The following is a 20,035-nucleotide window of genomic DNA, read 5'->3' on the forward strand; positions in this document are numbered from 1 at the left end:
TTTAATCTTATTGTATCCAAAGTATTATTTTTCTGAGTCCTTTACTTTCCTACCACCTTCACTATGGTTATGTTATTATTAGACATTAAGTTCATTTGGTTTGCATTCCATTTTGAGTTTCTCCCATATCCCAGTTGGTTTTAATTATTTATTTTTTGAGTATATGAAACATGATATGGTCCTAAAAGCCAAAGCAATATAAAAAGGTATACTCAGTCCTGGCTAGGTAGCTTGGTTGGTTAGAGCATCGTCCCAGTACACCAAGGTTGCGGGTTCAATCCCCAGTTAGGGTACATACAAGAAATACCAGTGAATGCATAAATAAGTGGAACAACAAATCAATGTTTCTCTCTTTCTCTCTCTCTCTCTCCCTCCCTCCCTCCCCCTTTCCTCTCTCTCTAAAGTCAATCAATAAAAATTTTTTAAAAGTATTCTCAGAGAGGTATCATTTCCTTCTCATCAATATTACCAAGTTTCCATCCTTTTCCTATTTACCTCCTGAACTTAACCAATTCCTTTAGATTTTGGATACTATTCCTATATTTCTTGTGTACAACTGAGCAGATACATGTGCATTTTCTTTTTGTTGTTGTTAATTCTCACCCAAGGATATTTTTCCATTGATTTTTAGAGAGAGTGGAAGGGAAGGGCGAGACAGAGAGAGAAATATCAATATGAGAGAGACACATCAATTGGTTGCCTCCTGCATGCATCCTGACCAGGGCTGAGGATCAAGCCTACAACCAAGGTACATGCCCTTGACCAGAATTGAATCTGGGACTCTTCAGTCTGTGGGCCAATGCTCTATCCACTGAGCAAAAATATAGTTGTTGTTGTTAATATATATGTTGCTGTTGTTAATCCTCACCTGAGGATATATTTTTAAAAAAATATTTTTATTGATTTCAGAGAGGAAGGGAGAGGGAGAGAGAGATAGGAACACCAATGATGAGAGAAACATTGATTGGCTGCCTCCATACCCCACACTGGGCATGGAGCCCGCAACCCAGGCGTGTGCCCTGACTGGGAATTGAACTGTGACCTCCTGGTTCATAGGTTGACACTCAGCCAGTGAGCCACTACTGCCAGGCCTATGCCCATCTTTTCAGATCCAACTCCACTGACTCAGTGAGGCATGCCTACCACCCCAGCGTGGAAGTCGCCTGTCCCTCCTCTGAATTTCCAGAGCACTTAAATTTGCCTGTCAGAGTAATTGGTGCCTTTTTATGGGCCACATTTTATTTCAGTTTTACTTACTTCTTAATACTAGACTCAAAACTTTAAGGATAAGATCAATACCTTTTCTTTCTAGATTCAACGTGCCTGGCAGATGGTCTAGCACTTATCAGATACTGATTAAATGAACTTATCTGATACTAACTGAATAAGTGAACAAATAAAATCAGAAATATGACTTACAGTCAATAACAGAAGAGCTACCTTGCTTCTCACCTGAAGAAGCTTTTGTGTGTGTGTTTGCACACATGTGTGTGCACTAACTATATACTACATGTTAGGAGATAGGAGGTGAAGGTTCTTACATTAGAATTTGCTACCACACCCTCCTCTCAATATATTTCCATTTTTTGAAGCAGGCCAGGTATGTGGTGGTGGCAATGAGCCTATGGGGAATATCTGCCCAGAAAATATTTTGGTTTTTAAATTCCCTCTAACACAAATACCAATTTACTATGTAGATTTGTATCTGCATCCCAAGAGTCACAAAAACATTTACCTATATATTGCAAATTTTGTGATTATTGTCTGTATATGAATTTGCTAGAGCTGTCATAAGTATCCCAGGCTGGGTGACTTAAAAACAGAAATTTATTTTTCATAGTTCTGGAGCCTAGAAGTCTGAAATCTAGATGTCAGTGGGTTGGTTCTTTCTGAGGCTGTGAGGGAAGGAACTGTTCAGGCCTCTCTCCCTGGCCTGTAGGTGACCCTCTCCCTGTTAACATGGCATTCTCCCTGTATGTATGTCTTCTCCAAATTTCCTCTTCTTATAAGGATACCAATCATATTGGATTAGAGACCACCTAATGGCCTCATTTTAACTTGATCACTTCTGTAAAGACTATTGAAAAATAAAGTCACATTCGGAGGTACTGGGGGTTAGGACTTCATTATATGAATTCGGGGGTCAGGCGATAGCACAATTCAACTCATAACAGCCTGTAAAATATTTTAGAAATGCAGTCTAAAGTTATCTACCTTTTTAAAAAAAATTTTTTATTGCTTAAAGTATTACAAAGAGTATTACATATGTGTCCTTTTTTTCCCCGCCCTTGACAATCCCCTGGCCTCCCCTACCCCCCAGTGTCTTATGTCCATTGGTTATGCTTATATGCATGCATACAAGTCCCCCCCTTCCCTCCTGCCCCCCAACCCTCCCCGGCCTTCCCGCTGCAGTTTGACAATCTGTGTGAGGCAGCTCTGCCTCTGTATCTATTATTGTTCAAAGGTTTATAATGGTCTCTATTATCCATGAATGTGTGAGATCATGTGGTATTTTTCCTTCATTGACTGGCTTATTTCACTTAGCATAATGCTCTCCAGTTCCATCCATGCCATTGCAAATGGTAAGAGTTCCTTCTTTTTTACAGCAGCATAGTATTCCATCGTGTAGATGTTCCACAGTTTTCTAATCCATTCATCTACTGATGGGCACTTAGGCTGTTTCCAGATCTTAGCTATGGTGAATTGTGCTGCTATGATCATATGGGTGCATATATCCTTTCTGATTGGTGTTTCTGGTTTCTTGGGATATATTCCTAGAAGTGGGATCACAGGGTCAAATGGGAGTTCCATTTTTAGTTTTTTGAGGAAACTCCATACTGTCTTCCATAGTGGCTGCACCAGTTGGCATTCACACCAGCAGTGCACGAGTGTTCCTTTTTCTCCACATCCTCTCCAGCACTTGTCGTTTGTTGATTTGTTGATGATAGCCATTCTGACAGGTGTGAGATGGTACCTCATTGTTGTTTTGATTTGCATCTCTCGGATGATTAGTGACTTTGAGCATGTTTTCATATGTCTCTTGGCTTTCTGAATGTCCTCTTTTGAAAGGTGTCTACTTAGATCCTTTGCCCATTTTTTGATTGGATTGTTTATCTTCCTTTTCTTTAGTTGTATGAGTTCCCTATAAATTTTGGAGATTAGGCCCTTATCAGATATGACATTGGCAAATATGTTTTCCCATGCAGTGGGCTTTCTTGTTGTTTTGTTGATGGTTTCTTTTGCTGTGCAGAAGCTTTTTATTTTGATGTCCCATTTGTTTATTTTCTCTTTAGTTTCAAGTGCCCTAGGAGCTGTATCAGTGAAGAAATTGCTTCGGCGTATGTCTGAGATTTTGTTGCCTTTGGATTCTTCTAGAATTTTTATGGTTTCTCGTTGTACATTTAAGTCCTTTATCCATTTTGAGTTTATTTTTGTGTATGGTGTAAGTTGGTGGTCTAGTTTCATTTTCTTGCATATATCTGTCCAATTTTCCCAACACCATTTATTGAAGAGACTATCTTGACTCCATTGTATGTTCTTGCCTCCTTTGTCAAATATTAATTGAGCATATTGGTTCGGGCCGATTTCTGGGCTCTCTATTCTATTCCATTGATCTATATGTCTGTTCTTGTGCCAGTACCAGGCAGTTTTGAGAACAGTGGCTTTGTAATACAGCTTGATATCTGGCATTGAGATCCCACCTACTTTGTTCTTTCTCAAGATCGCTGCAGCTATTCGGGGTCTTTTTTTATTCCAGATGAATTTTTGGAGAGTTCGTTCTAGATCTGTGAAATATGCCGTTGGTATTTTAATGGGAAGTGCGTTGAATGTATAGATTGCTTTGGGTAGTATGGACATTTTAATGATGTTGATTCTACCAATCCATGAACACGGTATGTCCTTCCATCTGTTTATGTCTTCCTCTATCTCTTTTTTCAACGTCCTGTAGTTTTCTGAGTAGAGGTCTTTTACCTCTTTAGTTAAGTTTATTCCTAGGTAGCTTAATTTTTTTGGTGCGATGGTAAATGGGATTGTTTTTCTAATCTCTCTTTCTGAAAGTTCACTATTGGTGTATAGAAATGCCTCAGATTTCTTGGGGTTAATTTTGTATCCTGCTACATTGCCAAATTCATGTATTAAGTCTAGTAGCTTTTTGATGGAGTCTTTAGGGTTTTGTATGTATAATATCATGTCGTCTGCAAATAAGGACAGTTTTACTTCCTCTTTTCCAATTTGGGTGCCTTTTATTTCTTCTTCTTGTCTAATTGCAATGGCTAATATTTTCAGTACTGTGTTGAACAGAAGTGGTGAGAGTGGGCATCCCTGTCTTGTTCCTGTTCTTAGGGGAAATGGTGTTAGTTTTTGTCCATTGAGTATGATGTTGGCTGTGGGCCTGTCATATATGGCTTTTATTATGTTGAGGTATGATCCTTCTACTCCCATCTTGCTGAGAGTTTTTATCAAAAATGGGTGTTGGATTTTGTCAAATGCTTTTTCTGCATCAATTGATATGACCATGTGGTTTTTTTCTTTCAATTTGTTTATGTGATGTATCACGTTTATTGATTTTTGGATATTGTACCATCCTTGCATCCCTGGGATAAATCCTACTTGGTCATGGTGTATGATCTTTCTAATGTACTGCTGGATCCGATTTGCTAAGATTTTGTTGAGGATTTTGGTATCTATGTTCATGAGGGATATTGGCCTGTAATTCTCTTTCATTGTGATGTCTTTACCTGGTTTTGGTATTAGGGTGATGCTGGCTTCATAGAATGAGCTTGGAAGTGTTTCTTCCTCTTGAATTTTTTTTAGTAGTCTGAGGAGGGTAGGTTTTAGTTCTTCCTTGAATGTTTGGTAAAACTCCCCTGTGAAGCCGTCTGGTCCTGGGCTTTTGTTTGCTGGAAGTTTTTTGATGTCTGCTTCAATTTCTTCCATAGTTATTGGCCTATTGAGATTTTTAGATTCTTCCTGATTGAGTTTTGGAATGTTGTATTTTTCTAGGAATTTGTCCCATTTCCTCCAGGTTGTCTAGTTTGTTGGAGTAGAGTTGTCCATAGTATTTTTTAACAATCATTTGTATTTCTGTGGGGTCTGTTGTTATTTCACCTCTATCATTTCTGATTTTGTTTATTTGGGTCCTGACTCTTTGCTTCTTGGTGAGCCTGGCTAGACGTTCATCAATCTTGTTTATCCTTTCAAAGCACCAGCTCTTGGTTTCATTGATTTTCTGTATTGTTTTTTTGGTCTCTATGTCATTTATTTCTGCTCTAATCTTTATCTCCTTCCTTCTGCTCACTCTGGGGTTTTCTTGTTGCTCTCTTTCTAATTCTTTGAGATGTAGAGTTAGATGATTTACTACCACTTTTTCTTGTTTTTTTCGTATGTTGTTTTGTTTCATGTTGTCCCAAAGCTATAAACTTCCCTCTCAGGGATGCTTTCATTGCGTCCCATAGGTTTTGGATTATTGTGTTATCATTGTCATTAGTTTCCAGGATGCTTTTAATTTCTTCTTTAATCTCATTGGTAACCCAGTCAATATTTAATAACATGCTATTCAGCTTCCAAGTGTTTGAGTATTTTGGGTTGTTTTTATTGTAGTTTATTTCTAATATTATGCCATCGTGGTCTGAGAAGATGCTTGGTATGATTTCAATCTTCTTGAATTTGGGGAGACTTTGTTTGTGACCCAATATGTGGTCTATTTTTGAATGTGTCTTATGAGCACTTGAGTAGAATGTATATTCCGTGGCTTTGGGGTGAAGCGTTCTGAAGATGTCAATTAAGTCCATCTGATCTAGTGAGTCATTTAGGATTGCTGTTTCTTTGCTGATTGTTTGTCTAGAGGATTTATCCAGTGATGTCAATGGTGTATTAAAGTCCCCTACTATGATTGTAGTGTTGTCAATCTCTCCTTTGATATCTTCCAGGAGTTTTTTTATGTATTTGGGTGCTCCTGCATTGAGTGAATATGTTTATCAGGGTTATATCTTCTTGTTGTATTGATCCCTTTAGTATTATAAAGTGGCCTTCCTTATCTCTTGTTATGGCCTTCACTTTGAGGTCTATTTTGTCTGATATAAGTATTGCTACCCCAGCTTTCTTTTCCTTTCCATTTGCCTGGAAGATATTTTTCCATCCCTTCACTTTCAGTCTGTGTGAGTCCCTTTTAATGAGGTGGGTCTCTTGTAGACAGCAAATGTATGGGTCATGATTTTTTATCCATTCAGCCACTCGATGTCTTTTGGTTGGAGCATTTAGTCCGTTTATGTTTAAAGTTATTATTGAAAGGTACTTGTTTGTAGCCATTTCTCTTTTTTTGTGGCTGTTTCCTTTCTGAGCTTGATATTTCTTCTTTTTACACCAGTCCCTTCAGCATTTCTTGCATTGCTGGCTTGGTGGTGATAAACTCCCTTAGCCTTTTTTTGTCTGTGAAGCTTCTTATTTCCCCTTCAATTTTGAATGATAGCCTTGCTGGATAGAGTATTCTTGGATTCAGTCCTTTGCTTTGCATCACTTTGTAAATTTCCGTCCATTCTTTTCTGGCCTGATGTGTTTCTGTTGAGAAATCATTTGATAATCTAATGGGAGATCCGTTGTATGTAACTTTCCGTCTCTCTCTTGCAGCCTGTAAGATTCTCTCTTTGTCCTGAGCATTTGCCATGGTAATTATGATGTGTCTTGGTGTGGGTCTTTTCGGGTTCACCTTGTTTGGGACTCTCTGTGCCTGTGTGACTTTTTTCTTCCCCACCTCAGGGAAGTTTTCTGATATTATTTCTTCGAATAGGTTTTCTAATCCTTGTTCCTCTTTCTGTTGTTCTGGCACCCCTATTATTCGTATGTTGTTTTGTTTCATGTTGTCCCAAAGCTCCCTTAGGCTCTCCTCCTGTCTTTTAACTTTTTTCTCCAATTGCAGTACAGTTTGGGTGTGTTTTGCTTCCTTGTCTTCTAATTCACTAATTTGGTCCTCCGCTTCTCCTAGTCTACTGTTGATGCTTTCAATGGTGTTTTTTATTGCAGCTATATCGCTCTTCATTTCTTCTTGGGTCTTACATAAGTTATTGATTTTTTCATCTGTTTCTTCTTGCTTCTTGCATAAGTCGTTGATTTTTTCCTCCATCCGGTTTATGCACTCTAGGACCCTTATTCTGAATTCTTTTTCTGTCATGTTGCATGCCTCTGTCTCACTTAGCTGCTTTTCTGGCGAGTCCTCCTTTTCTTTCCTTTGGGGGTTTCTTTGCCTACCCATGTTTGATCTCACTGACATATCTAGATGTTGAGTTGTTCAGTGGCTGCTCCCTGGGTGGCAGTGGCTCCTTGGGCTGTGGTTGCTCCTTGGGCAGTTGCAGTAGCAGCTGCTCCTCAGTTGGCAGCAGCTCCTCTGGTGGGTGCTGTTTACAGCTGTGGTGGCTCTTCTGGCTGGTGGGTGGAGGCTTCATGTACAACTGCTGTTCCTCAGACAGAGGGTGTTGTGATCAGGAGGCTGCTGTTGCTTGGATCTGCTTTCCAGGGGAGCTCTGCCCTTCCCGGCTGCAAACCGTCTCACCAGCTGAGTAATTTCTCCAATTCGGGGTGGGTGTTATTAGTTTCAGCTGCTTACTCCATTTCTATCTACCTTTTTAAAAGAGAATTATAATTAATGTGATTTTTCAGTCAGTGATACGTTCTCAATGGGTGTACTACATTAACATGTATGTATTTGGAAAATGTTTCAACTAAGAGGCAGCATTAAATATACATTTGTAATAAGTTCGCGTTGTTTTGTATGTTTCACAGGCATCAGAATCCCCAGAAGACCTTGGCTGTGCCCTGAGGCCTGAGAGTGCAGAGGCAGTCTATGAGGCGGCCAGAGTCGAAGTAGACACATCTGCATCCATCACACTGCAAGTGCTACTCACAACCCCGGGGAACATTTCCTGTCTCTGGGTCTTTAAACACAGCTCCCTGAATTGCCAGCCACACTTTGATTTACAAAACAGGTAAGGGAGGGAGGTGGATGTGCAACCATGAGGATATTTGGAGGAATGCTTTTTTTTGCTATAAAAATATATTTTGCTTCATTTAGAGTTTATTTTCAATTTCTGTGCATGTCCATTGTAACTCTTATCTCCAGTGAAAAAGTGAACTAAAAATCTACTTAGGGCATAGATACATGACATTATATATTTGTCAAAACTCATAGGATGTGCAACACAAAAAGTGAAGCCTAATGTAAACTATAAACTTTAGTTAATATAAATATTGGTCCATCAGTTGTAGCAAACTGGGTTGGGAGGAAGGATGTATGCAGAATTTCTCTTTACTTTCTGCTCAGTTTTTCTGTAAACATAACATTGGTCTAAAAAGTGTGTTATTTTAAAAAATTATAAATAGATATATAAGTATAGTTAGGGCCTAAGAAAGCAGTGAGTCGCTGGTAAAATATAAAACATGCTAGAGGCCCGGTGCATGAAATTTGTGCATGGGTAGGGTCCCTAGGCCTGGACAGTGATCAGGACCAATCAGGGCTTTCCTGCTGCTGGCCGGGGCCTTCCTTTATTCCACACCACCCCCTGGGTGTTAGTGCATGTCATAGTGAGCGCTCGAACTCTCGGTCTCCTGGTCGAACTCCCGAGGGGACACTTTGCATATTAGCCTTTTATATATATATAGATATCGAAAAGACTATTTGTCTTGTTTCTTAACTGTCTTAAAGATAAAAAGTTAGAAAGTTTTAATTACATTCTAGTTACAGTGTCAAGAAGCTTACTAGTTAAAGTAGTAAGAAGCTTCTTTCTGAGAAATGCTTGGGGAAAGAACATTTGGTTTTATCTGTTTTGTTTTACAGTATAAGCATAATTGAAATGTGATATCCATAAAATATTTTAGTAAGAAATTGATCTGGGTGTGAGGAACACTGGTCTCATGATATGGAAAAATACCTTAGCCAATATTTGTGGCTGTCTACTCTGTCCTGATTGCTGTCACCTGTTGTCCCTGTCCTCTTGCTGAGACCTGATGGGGTCAGGAAGCAAGGGGTACAGGCCATTTAAATGCCCACTTAATAATTCCAAGGCTGCCTTTCTCTCTAATTCTTGGGGGTGTTCTGGAGCCCAAGAGCTGTAGAAGAGGTATTATCTTTCCAGAACAGAAAGACAGCAAATGGCACCCAAATGACCTAACGGAGGGGGGGTTATCAGGCCACTTGACTGAGGTATGGGAACATCTCTGTGATGGACTTGTGCCAAGTATTTCTATTTGTTTCTTTAAGTTCAAGCAGACTCTTACGTAATTTTCAGGACAGTGGCTATAATTCTGAAGTTTGGTTCTAAATCTTGGAACACATCCATTTTCTTTTCCTCTTTTGAGACTGTATTACTCACTTCTGTTTTTCAGTTATCTTTATCTTTGGCTTAAACTAAGACACTCTCATATGAAGAATTTTGGCTTCAAGAAATGTTCTGGAAATCTTATTAAAATTTGATGCCACAACAGTTCCCGCTGGATTGAGACCAAAAAGACAAGTAAAAGAAGTAGGGTCCTTTTCACTCCATGAGAGTAGCGTTTTTCGCTTTGGAATAAATAGGCAGCTCTGTTTGTTAGCCAAAGTCATAGATAGGTCTTGTGGATTAGTTAACTTAGCACCAAAACATTAGTTAACCAAAACTTTTTCACAAGTTACATGAGAAGAGGGAATGATTCAGAGAAAGAAGGCCCATCACCAAAATATCTCCAGAAACCAATCCAACGTATACTAACCCAGTGATTTGCTGTCTATGTGAGTGCAGCGCAAATACTCCTGAACTCTGCTGCTTGGAGCTCTGAGCATTGGATGGCCTGGGGGTCTTGTTAAAATTCGGATTCTGGTTCAAGAGGTCTAGGTGGTGCCTGAGATTCTGCACCTCCATCAACTCCCAGCTGATGCAAACACTGTCGGGGAAAGACCACACTTTGAGTAGTAAAGATCTAAATGTCAGGAAGTGTACATTTAAAGCCAACGTTACTCAACAAACTGCTAGGGAATATTTTAAGCTTTAATGAGAATGGGTATCACCAAACACACACCAAAACTGTTTCTTTAAAGAGAATGCCCCTAGCCAAATTTATCTTTATTGAATATCTGAAAAGTTAAAAATGCAAACATTGAGACATCTTCTTTACATCTATGTGATATGTCAGTGTCAGTATTACTTCATAGGAAAATGCCTTGTGTCAGATTTTGCTTGAATTCTCTCGTTCAGAGAGGCACAAAAAGATTTATTTATTTTTAATCTCAGTATATCTTGCTTGTACAGTGATCTGGTTCTGGAAATGGGAATTGAGGCTGGTAGCCAGGTGACTGGGCCAATATGACTGTGAGAATTGTTTGGTCAAAGGGAATGGTACCCTATTGCCGACGGGAGCACACCACTCCACCTGTGTGTTTGGGGTGGAAGATCCTGTGTGTTTGGGGGTTGGGAAGCATGCAGGGAATGTGTTGGAAAGAAGTTCCTTCACTTGAGAGTGAGAGACTGGTTAAAAGTCAAGGTTAAACTAACAAGTGCTGGGCACGTGACAGAAGCTGTGTTCTCCATAGAGCAGCCATTGGTGCCGCAGTCACAGACGGAATATGGAAGACACCGAAACGCCTTCTGACTCAGTATGAAATTTTATGTTTTTAGTTTCACACGTTTTTCAAAATAACTAGTTCTCTTTCTTCTTTTTCAGAGGAGTTGTTTCCATGTTCATTTTGAAAATGACAGAAACCCAAGCTGGAGAATACCTACTTTTTATTCAGAGTGAAGCGACCAATTACACGATATTGTTCACAGTGAGTATAAGAAGTAAGTGCCGCTTGCTACAAGGTCCTCACAGTAGGCCATGCCCTTGTTGAGAACCCAGGATCTTTCCCATCTGCTCCGCACACAACATACAGGTTTCCTTCAACATGGAGTGGAATTGATTGAATTCACTTCAACCATCCATATAACGGGTTGAGACTCTCTGACATGACCCGGGGACTATCAGAATTAGCGCTCTGGGCCAGCACCGGTTTGGCTCAGTGGATAGAGCATCAGCCTGTGGACTGAAGGGTCCCAGGTTTGATTCCGGTCAAGGGCATGTACCTTGGTTGCGGGCACATCCCCAGTAGGACATGTGCAGGAGGCAGCTGATTGATGTTTCTCTCTCATTGATGTTTCTGGCTCTCTGTCCCTCTCCCTTCCTCTCTGTAAAAAATTAATAAAATATATATTTTTTTAAAAAAGAATTAGCGCTCTGAAAAACCCAGGTAGCCTCAATTGAGGTCCCCCATTCTTTTCAGTGACAGAGAGCTGACATGAAGAAATGGAAAACATTTTAGTCTTGGATTCAGAAGACCTGGATTCTTATTCTGGATCTGATATTACCACCTCTGGCAGGTCGCTTAATCACTCTGAGCCTCAATTTCTCTGTCTGTAAAAAAGAGATAAAAACACAGACCTCCTGGATTGTAAGATCTTAGCCCTATTCATGGTCTCTGAGGCTATGAAAATGTCTGTGTCTGCTCTTTCCAATATGGTAGCCACCAGCCATGTGTGGCTGTTAAACGCTTGAAATGTGACCAGTGTGACTGAGGAACCAAAGTTGTCATTTTAGTTAATTTTAATAAATTAAAAATTGAGCTTACATTGCCACATAGAGCTAGTGACTTTGTGGTTATACAAATGCCAGGTCACTATGCAAACTGTAAGGAACAGGCATATGTTCTTAACCAGGGAGACGAGACAACTGTGTGGTTGGCAGGATCATCCCGGCATGTGTCTTCTGGATTCTTGTTTCCTCACTTGTGCACAGGCTTACGGACTGCGCAGGTTCACACTATGTGCACTGAGCACTTTACCTCCCATGTCAGACTAGACCAGAGGTAGGGCGTTCACATAGGTCCTACTGCCCTAGGGGCCAGGGCAGGCCTCCCAAAACTCTGGGTTTGTGCCATGTAAGTTAGGTCCCTGGCTACACACAGTAGGACTTGCTAGGCTCCCTTCTTCCTTGTCAGTGACTGTGGTGTGTGTGAATCCAGCCCACAGAGACGCCCTGGCCAAGAACTACCCTTGGTGAGGGTGTTCTGCACGTAACTTCTCCATCCCCACAGTGACCCCGCCTGCATGTAGGTGAGAAAACGGGCACACCAAGAGGTGTGGTAAAGGGCGTAGGTAGAGTTGAGTTTAGCCAGGTCTGCACTTCCTGCACCACACTGCACAGGGGCTTGCAGTCAGAGTTGCTAACAGAAAAAACACAGTGGCCATGTAGGTTCCCAGGAGTGTCATTTTACTGGGGTGGGGTGGTGTGTCAGGTTCTAAAATCAACTTGTAAGGCAAAAATTAGGTAAAATCAAAATTTGTTCTGAAAAACTGTTTTATTACTCTGAAATTTATTGAATCAGACCTTAGAAGCTCAAAAGACAAGACCTGCACTTCTTTGCTCTTTGATTTTGGTCCTGTTCTCTGTCCTCTCCCCAACGCCTGACTCCCCTCTGTGGGACAGTAAGTCTGTGTGCTTCAGGTTGGAAGAGAGTAAGAGATTTCTTCCTTTTTTTTGGTTTTGTTTTGTTATTCTCACCTGAGGATATTTTTCCCATTGATTTTCCAAGAGAGTGGAAGGGAGGGGGAGAGACAGAGAAATAAACATCGATGTGAGAGAGACACATCTATTGGTTGCCTCCTGTCCAGGGCCAGGAATCGAACCCTCAACCCTTTAGTCCTCAGCCTGAGGCTCTACCCATTGAGCAAACTGGCTAGGGTGTCCATTGATTTTTAGAGAGAGTGGGAGTGAGGAGAGAGAGAGAGAGAGAGAGAGAGAGAAAATTGAGAGAGATTGATTGGTTGTCTTCTTCACCTGCCCTGACTGGGACAGGGGCAGGGGATCGAACCTGCAAGCAAGGTATGTGCCTTTGACTGGGAATGGAAACCCCACCCTTTGGTGAGCAGGCCAATGCTCTGTCCACTGAAACACACTGGCCAGGGCAGGGATTTCTTGCTTGTTCTCTCTCTCTGTCTCTCTCTTTCTTTCTCTCTCTCTCTGTCTCTCTCCCCAAGTGTTAATATTTGAATTTTTTTAAGGCAAGTAGACATCTGCTGTGCTCTATTATATTTAAAATATCTCCTTTCCACTTACGATTTACAACGTAAAAATTTTTCAACAACTATCATTCAAGTAAATTGAAACTTGTTTTTAGCAGATGAAGTTTTAAAAAGTCAGATGGGGGAGACTTGGCAACAGTCAATGTGAAAAAGAGAAACCGTTTAGTGAACCACAGGCTCCGTGTTCATCGGCAGTGTGGCATGGCTCCTAAAAAAGGGAATCTGGACCTTGGCTGTGTTCATGAAAATATGATGTCTAGGTTAAGGAAATCAGTAGGTCTCCATTTTTTTTCAGACGAATATTGACAAAACAGGACAATCAGCATGGTGATGAACTTGGAATTCCTTAAGTGAGAAACATTGGAAGGAGTTGAGAATGGTTAGCATAGAGAAGGGAATATGTTGAGGAGAGGAAAAGATTGAGGTTAGTGTGATGTACAGGGAATTCTTCTGGCATCTGAGTCAGGAAACCTGGTCTAGTTAGAGTAATTATCTCCCTTAACCTGTGTTTCTGATTTTTTTTTCTTTTAGTAGGAAATATTTTCATTTTTCAATTACAGTTGACAATATAACATAACTAGAGGCCCGGTGCATGAAATTGGTGCACAGGGGTGGTGGTGGTGGGGGGTCATCTCTCAGTCCGGCCTGCACCCTCTCCAATCCGGGACTCCTTGGGGGATGTCCAACTGCCTTTTTCAATCATGGACTGCTGGCTCCTAACCGCTCGCCTGCCTGCCTGCCTGATCACCCCTGTCCCCTCTGCCTGTCTGCCTGATCTCCCCTAACCACCTCCGCCTGCCTGATTGCCCCTAACCACCTCTGCCTGCCTGCCTGATTGCCCCTAACTGCTCCCCTACCTGCCTGATCGCCCGTAACTGCTCCCCTGCTGGCCTGATCGCCCTGAACCGCCTCTGCCTTGCCCCGCACCCGGGACCCAGGATTCCCTCCTCTGGCCAGTCACAGGCACCTGGGATCCAGGCTTCTCTCCCTCTGGCTGGCCGCAGGCACCCAGGACCTGGGCCAGCTTCACCCGGGCTGGCCGCAGCCACAGGGGACTGTGGGCAGGTGGCTTCGCCCCAGCCACTGGTGCCCGCGACCATGGGGTGGGTGGCTTGTCCCTCTCCCGGGCTACAGGTGTAGGCACAGCCGCTGGCACCCGGGACCGTGGAGCGTGCGGCTTGTTCCTCTCCTGGGCCACAGCCTGGTTGGTCCCCATTCCTCTCGTGAGCTTATTTGTGCCTGGCTGGTCCCCATTCCTCTCTCCCCACTGTTGAGTGTCTGAGCCATGACAGCATGAGGGCATGATGACCATTTGCATATTAGCTCTTTATTATATAGGATATTAGTTTTGGGTATGAAGCACAGTGGTTAAACATTTATATAACTTAAGAAGTGTTTGGTTTCTATTTTAAATATATGAAAGATTTTCATGTGGAAGCAAAGCTACACTTTAAAAGAAAATGGCTCTAGAGCAGGGGTGGGCAAACTTTTTGAATGGAGGGCCACAATGGGTTCTTAAACTGGACCTGAGGGCCGGAACAAAAGCATGGATGGAGTGTTTGTGTGAACTAATATAAATTCAAAGTAAACATCATTACGTAAAAGGGCATGGTCTTTTTTTTTTTTTTTTTTAGTTTTATTCATTTCAAACGGGCCAGATCTGGCCCGCGGGCCATAGTTTGCCCACGGCTGCTCTAGAGGGTAGAATTGGGACCAATGGTCAGAAATTGCATGAAGAGAATGTAAAAACCACCAGAAAAATGGAATATTTGCAACTCACAAATCAACAAAGGATTAGTAGTCATATAGATGGAGAGCTCCTATAAATCAGTAAGAAAAAAACACACAGAAAAATGAACAAGAGACATAAGTGGTCATTTCTTTTTCAGAACATGAAAACTAAATGGTCAATAAATATCTTAAGTTAATAATTGAAAAATGCAAATACCACAATAAGATATCATTTTACACCCACTAAATCAGGGGTCCTCAAACTACGGCCCGCGGGCCACATGCAAATACAAATATTGTATTTGTTCCCGTTTTGTTTTTTTACTTCAAAATAAGATATGTGCAGTGTGCATAGGAATTTGTTCATAGTTTTTTTTAAAACTATAGTCTGGCCCTCCAACGGTCTGAGGGACAGTGAACTAGCCCCCTGTTTAAAAAGTTTGAGGACCCCTACACTAAATGGTTGAAAATTCAGAAGTCTCGGTGAGTATGTAGAGCATAGGCAGTTTCATATCCTGCTGTGTAAGTGGGAATTAGTACATATAACCACTTTGGAAAACAGATTGTCATTATGTGTAAAACTGAATGTGCTCATACCATATAAACCAGCAGTTCTACTCCTGGGTATATTACTAAAGAAAGTTACACACTGCCTCAGTAGGAATGCACAGAGTATTCATAGCACCATTGTTGATAATACAAAACCTGGAAAACACTCAATGTCTACTGCAAGGAAATGGAGTCATAGATTGTGGTATATCACCAATGAACACTGTGTAGTAGTGAAAAAAAAAGATGAAGTATAGCTACATGCAGAACCATGGATGAACTAAAAATATAAGATTGGATCAAAAAATGAAGTTGTGTGAGACTACATATTGAATGATACCTTCAGTTGAAGTTCAAAAACAGTGCAAAGAAACTAACACATTGTTTAGGGCAACATGTCTGTGTGGTGAAAACATTTTTTATTTTAATTTTATTATTATTATTACTATTATTATTATTATTACTATTTTAAATCTTCACCCAAGGATATGTTCTATCTGTTTGTTTGTTTATTTATTTATTTACTTTTTTATTTGAGAGAGATGTGAGAGATTAATGTGAGAGAGAAACATTGATTGGTTGCCACTCATAGATTCCCGGATTGGGGATCAAAGCTGCAACCTAGGTATGTGCCTTGCCCTCGAATCAAACCTGCAATGTTTTGGTGCAAGGGTCGGGAGAGTCGTCTGTCAGCCCGGCCTGCACCCTCTCCAGTCTGGGACCCCTTGGAGGATATCCACTGGCACATAACCGCTCGCTTGCCTACCTGCCTGATCGCCCCTAACCACCTCTGCCTGCCTGATTGCTCCTAACTGCTCCCCTTCTGGCCTGATTGCCCCTAACCACCTCTGCCTCGCCCTGCACCCAGGGCCCAGGATTCCCTCCTCCAGCTGGTCGCAGGCACCCGGGACCCGGGCTTCCCTCCTCTGGCCGGCCACAGGCACCCAGGACCTGGGCCAGCTTTGCCCAGGCCAGCCGCAGCCACAGGGGACCGTGGGCAGGCGGCTTCGCCCAGGCCGAAGCTGCAGATGCCTGGGATGGTGGGGTGGGCGGCTTGTCCCTCTCCTGGGCTGCAGCCTGGCTGGTCCCCATTCCTCTCTCACGAGCTCATTTGTGCCTGGCTGGTTCCCATTTCTCTCTCGCGAGCTCATTTGTGCCTGGCTGGTCCCCATTCCTCTCTCCCCAGCGCTGAGTATCTGAGCCGTTATGGCGTGAGGGCATGACAATTATTTGCATATTAGCTCTTTATTATATAGGATATTCTTTTGTGTATATATGTAAACACATACACATATATGTATTATACTAGAGGCCCAGTGCACAAAATTTGTGCACGGGTAGGGTCCTTAGGCCTGGCCAGTGATCACGGCCAATCAGGGTCTTCCATCTGCCAGTCAGGGCCTTCCTTCGTTTGGCGCCACCCCCTGGTGGTCAGTGCACGTCATAGCGAGCGATTGAACTCTCCTGGTGGAACTCCTGAGGAGACACTTTGCATATTAGGCTTTTATAGATAGAGATAGTAATATATATCTTATGTAATACTTTAAGATAAATTTATTATAAGATGGGAGATTAGAATTTAGCATAGGGAAACTTTCTTTTTAAAAAAGGTTTGTTGAAAAATGGAAGGATCTGCTCAGGGAAGTAGGGAACTCCTGTCCATAGAGAGGTCCAAGCAGAAGTGGAAAGTAAGTTTATATATGAGGCATTGTGGGAGTGGCACAGGGGGAAGGGAGAGGTGTGATGGTCCAGTGTAAGCAGCAGGCTAAACTGAACCTATCAATTCTGTTCCAGTTCTTTTTAAAAGCTTTATTTTTAAATTTACAATTGACATTCATTATTATTCAGTTTCAGTCCTACCTCTGTCTTATTATACCTCTGCATTCTAAATTTGTGTATTTCTGCCTACATAAAATTATGGGAAGAAAGTTGGGTCTTAAACTATATAAGAATGGGTTTTAAACTTTGATATTTCCAGTTTTCATTTTCTATCTGTATCAATATTTGTATTTTCACATGGCCTCACTCCACTCATCTTTATTTGTCTGTGGACTTAGGAAACACCCAAGAAAACTGGCTAAGAGCATAAATGCTAAAGTTGGTGTTTCTACTAGAGTTGAATTTAATATGTTGGTGAGGGTTATATTGTTATATATATATTTGGACTGGAGCAGATGACACTGCTATGTTATAAAATACTAGCCTTTCTTTTTTTTTTTAAATATGTTTTTATTGATTTTTTTTTTAGAGAGAGAGAGAAAGGGAGAGGGATAGAAGACAGAAACATCGATGATAGAGAAGCATTGGTTGGCTGCCTCCTGCATGCCCCCTTCTGGGGATCGAGCCTGCAACCTGGGCATATGCCCTGACCAAAAGTTGAACGAGCAACTTTTAGGTGCATGGGCAATGATCAATCCACTGAACCGCACTGGCCATGCAATATTAGCCTTTCTTAATGATACAGAATTTTTTTGAGGGTACTGCTAATACAATTTTTAAAATGTTAAAATACTAATAATTTGTGATGCTTTAGATACACTGCTTTACACATTGAGGAGACCATACTTTAGAAAAATGGAAAATGAGGACGCCCTGGTCTGCATATCTGAGAGCATTCCAGAACCAACTGTGGAATGGGTGTTTCGTGATTCACAGAGTGAAAGGTACGATGTGTATATAGAGGTAACTGCCATGATTCCTATACTTATTTGGTCTTTTTCTAACGCAGTTGATGTCATACTGGATGTACAGTTGAACTTGTCACCATGTTAACAGGAAACTTTGGCGCTTGGAATGATTAGCTTGGACTTTAACAGGGGGCAAGGGGGTTGCTGTTTTAGTAAGGAGGCCTTTTGGAACTCTCCTATGTTGCCTCACTAAACTGCAGGGTCCTCCCTAGACATAACACAACACGAATAAAAGCCCTTTAAGTTACAGGGTTGTTAGCTCCCTGAGTATCTGGTTGGGGAAAAAGAAAGGTATGGACTGTAGTGCATTGTTCCCTATAAGTAAGAAATTCCCTGGAAATAAATGCTTAATTTGTGGTTATTCTGTTTATTTTGGAAGAGAGCAGTTTAAATTGATTGTTTAAGGACGTAGAATCTGGCCTGAGTTTGAACCCTGGCTTGCTTACTAACTGTGTGTCCTTGAGCATGTTGTTACTTAATCTCCTTTCTCATCAGAAGAATGGGGATGGTAACGGTACTTATCTCATAAGATTGCTATGGTGATTAAATGATTTGCAAATTTTGAAACACAAAGAACTATGCCTGGAGATGGTAAGTACCACATAACTGTTTACTTTTGGTTTTTAAATGTGCAATCGCTAAATTTTCACAAAGTAAAAATGTATGCAATTTTAGCTAATTAAAATTTATTTAACAACTTTTGTTGTAAAATGGGACGAAAGGGGAGAAAAAGAAATGATATTAATGTGATCCCAAATTTTAGATGGGAAAGAAAAAGAGATTACCTGTAGATAGGTATGTAATGTATGCATAGACAACAAGAAAATTAGAAAGCTACACACAAAAATCTGGGTAATTTAAAACTCTTTTCTTTGTTTTTTTCCCCCTAAGTTTTCCAAAATTCCTACAATGAACCCAAACTATTGTTGTCTTACTGTCACTGGGAAGGGACTGGACCCAGAGTGAGTCTGCCTAAGCTGGCAGTAGTGTGTGGGTCCTTGACTTTGTACAGGAAAGATTTTACAACACGAGTCCCGGTGATTTTGAGGGTACATTTATTAAAGCTGGGACAGTGAAACAATAAAGGGCTTAGGATGGAAGAAGCAACAGGAGAGAAACAGGCACAGCTGCTTTGGCCTCTAGAAATGTTATAGGAAAGAAGTGCGTCAAGGCGGGGCTGCTGCCAGCTCACTGGGAAGTCAGAGAAAAGGGGGCCTTAGGGACAGGTTTAGGGGGTTAGCTCGGGACACCTGTGGCTGCCCATTGCTCCCGTGGTTGCACGTTTCGTGGGGACCCTTGGAGTTTAGGAGAAAGGCAGCAAAAGTATACAACCGAGAAATGGAGGGGCATGGGCATACTCCAACGAGAGCACACACAGGCTTCCTTTATCTTGAGGGTTTTTATATCTGTTTTCTAAAGGCAGAAAATTTAGGGGAGATCTCAACAGAATATTTATCAGCTCTCCAGGTCTGTCCTTCAGTATGCTGATTCATTGAAATGAGCGGATGGAGGGGTCTGGGTCATTCTCTGGTCAGTTTCACCTTGAAAGAATGTCATCGAAGGGGACCTGACGGAGGCAGGTCTGTCCCCCGGCACCCAGTCTGGAATGTGTAAACCATTTGCTCCTAGGTATGCTTGGTTAGGAAAGATAAGACCTTGCAATATATTATTTGGCTGTAAATTGCTTGGCCAGTTTGTTTAGCTTTGTTTCCGTTTCTCCATTACACTTGCCAAGGCATTTTCCTAGCTTTTGCTATCCTGCCTCAATATAATAAGAAAGGAAAAAAGCTCTCATGGGATGATGCATAAACAAAGAAAAAAGCACACCTGCCTAAAATGATAAAGAGGAGAAAAGTGACCGTACACAGACTCCAAAAGCGTCTCTGCTTTGGGAAAGGTCATGATTAGGGGAGCTCTCTGGAGGACCAATGAACCAACGAACCAACGAACGGAGGGCCAACGTCCATCCTCCGCTGAGGGAGGAGAGGA

General features: G+C 41.6%; 1 protein-coding gene across 1 annotated transcript in view; it reads left to right on the top strand.

The window, feature by feature from the left end:
• FLT3 (fms related receptor tyrosine kinase 3) overlaps nt 1-20,035 on the top strand; it is an 86,260-nt gene that overhangs the window by 24,621 nt on the left and 41,604 nt on the right. The window contains exons 3-5 of the mRNA XM_070409411.1: nt 7,777-7,979; nt 10,687-10,802; nt 17,893-18,022. Coding sequence (XP_070265512.1) covers nt 7,777-7,979; nt 10,687-10,802; nt 17,893-18,022 — 449 coding nt within the window. The remainder of the gene's footprint in view (nt 1-7,776; nt 7,980-10,686; nt 10,803-17,892; nt 18,023-20,035) is intronic.

Source organism: Myotis yumanensis, unplaced genomic scaffold (assembly GCF_028538775.1).
Source record: "Myotis yumanensis isolate MYYU_CA2020_CCGP unplaced genomic scaffold, mMyoYum1.0.hap1 SCAF_3, whole genome shotgun sequence".
Classification (NCBI taxonomy): Eukaryota; Metazoa; Chordata; class Mammalia; order Chiroptera; family Vespertilionidae; genus Myotis; species Myotis yumanensis.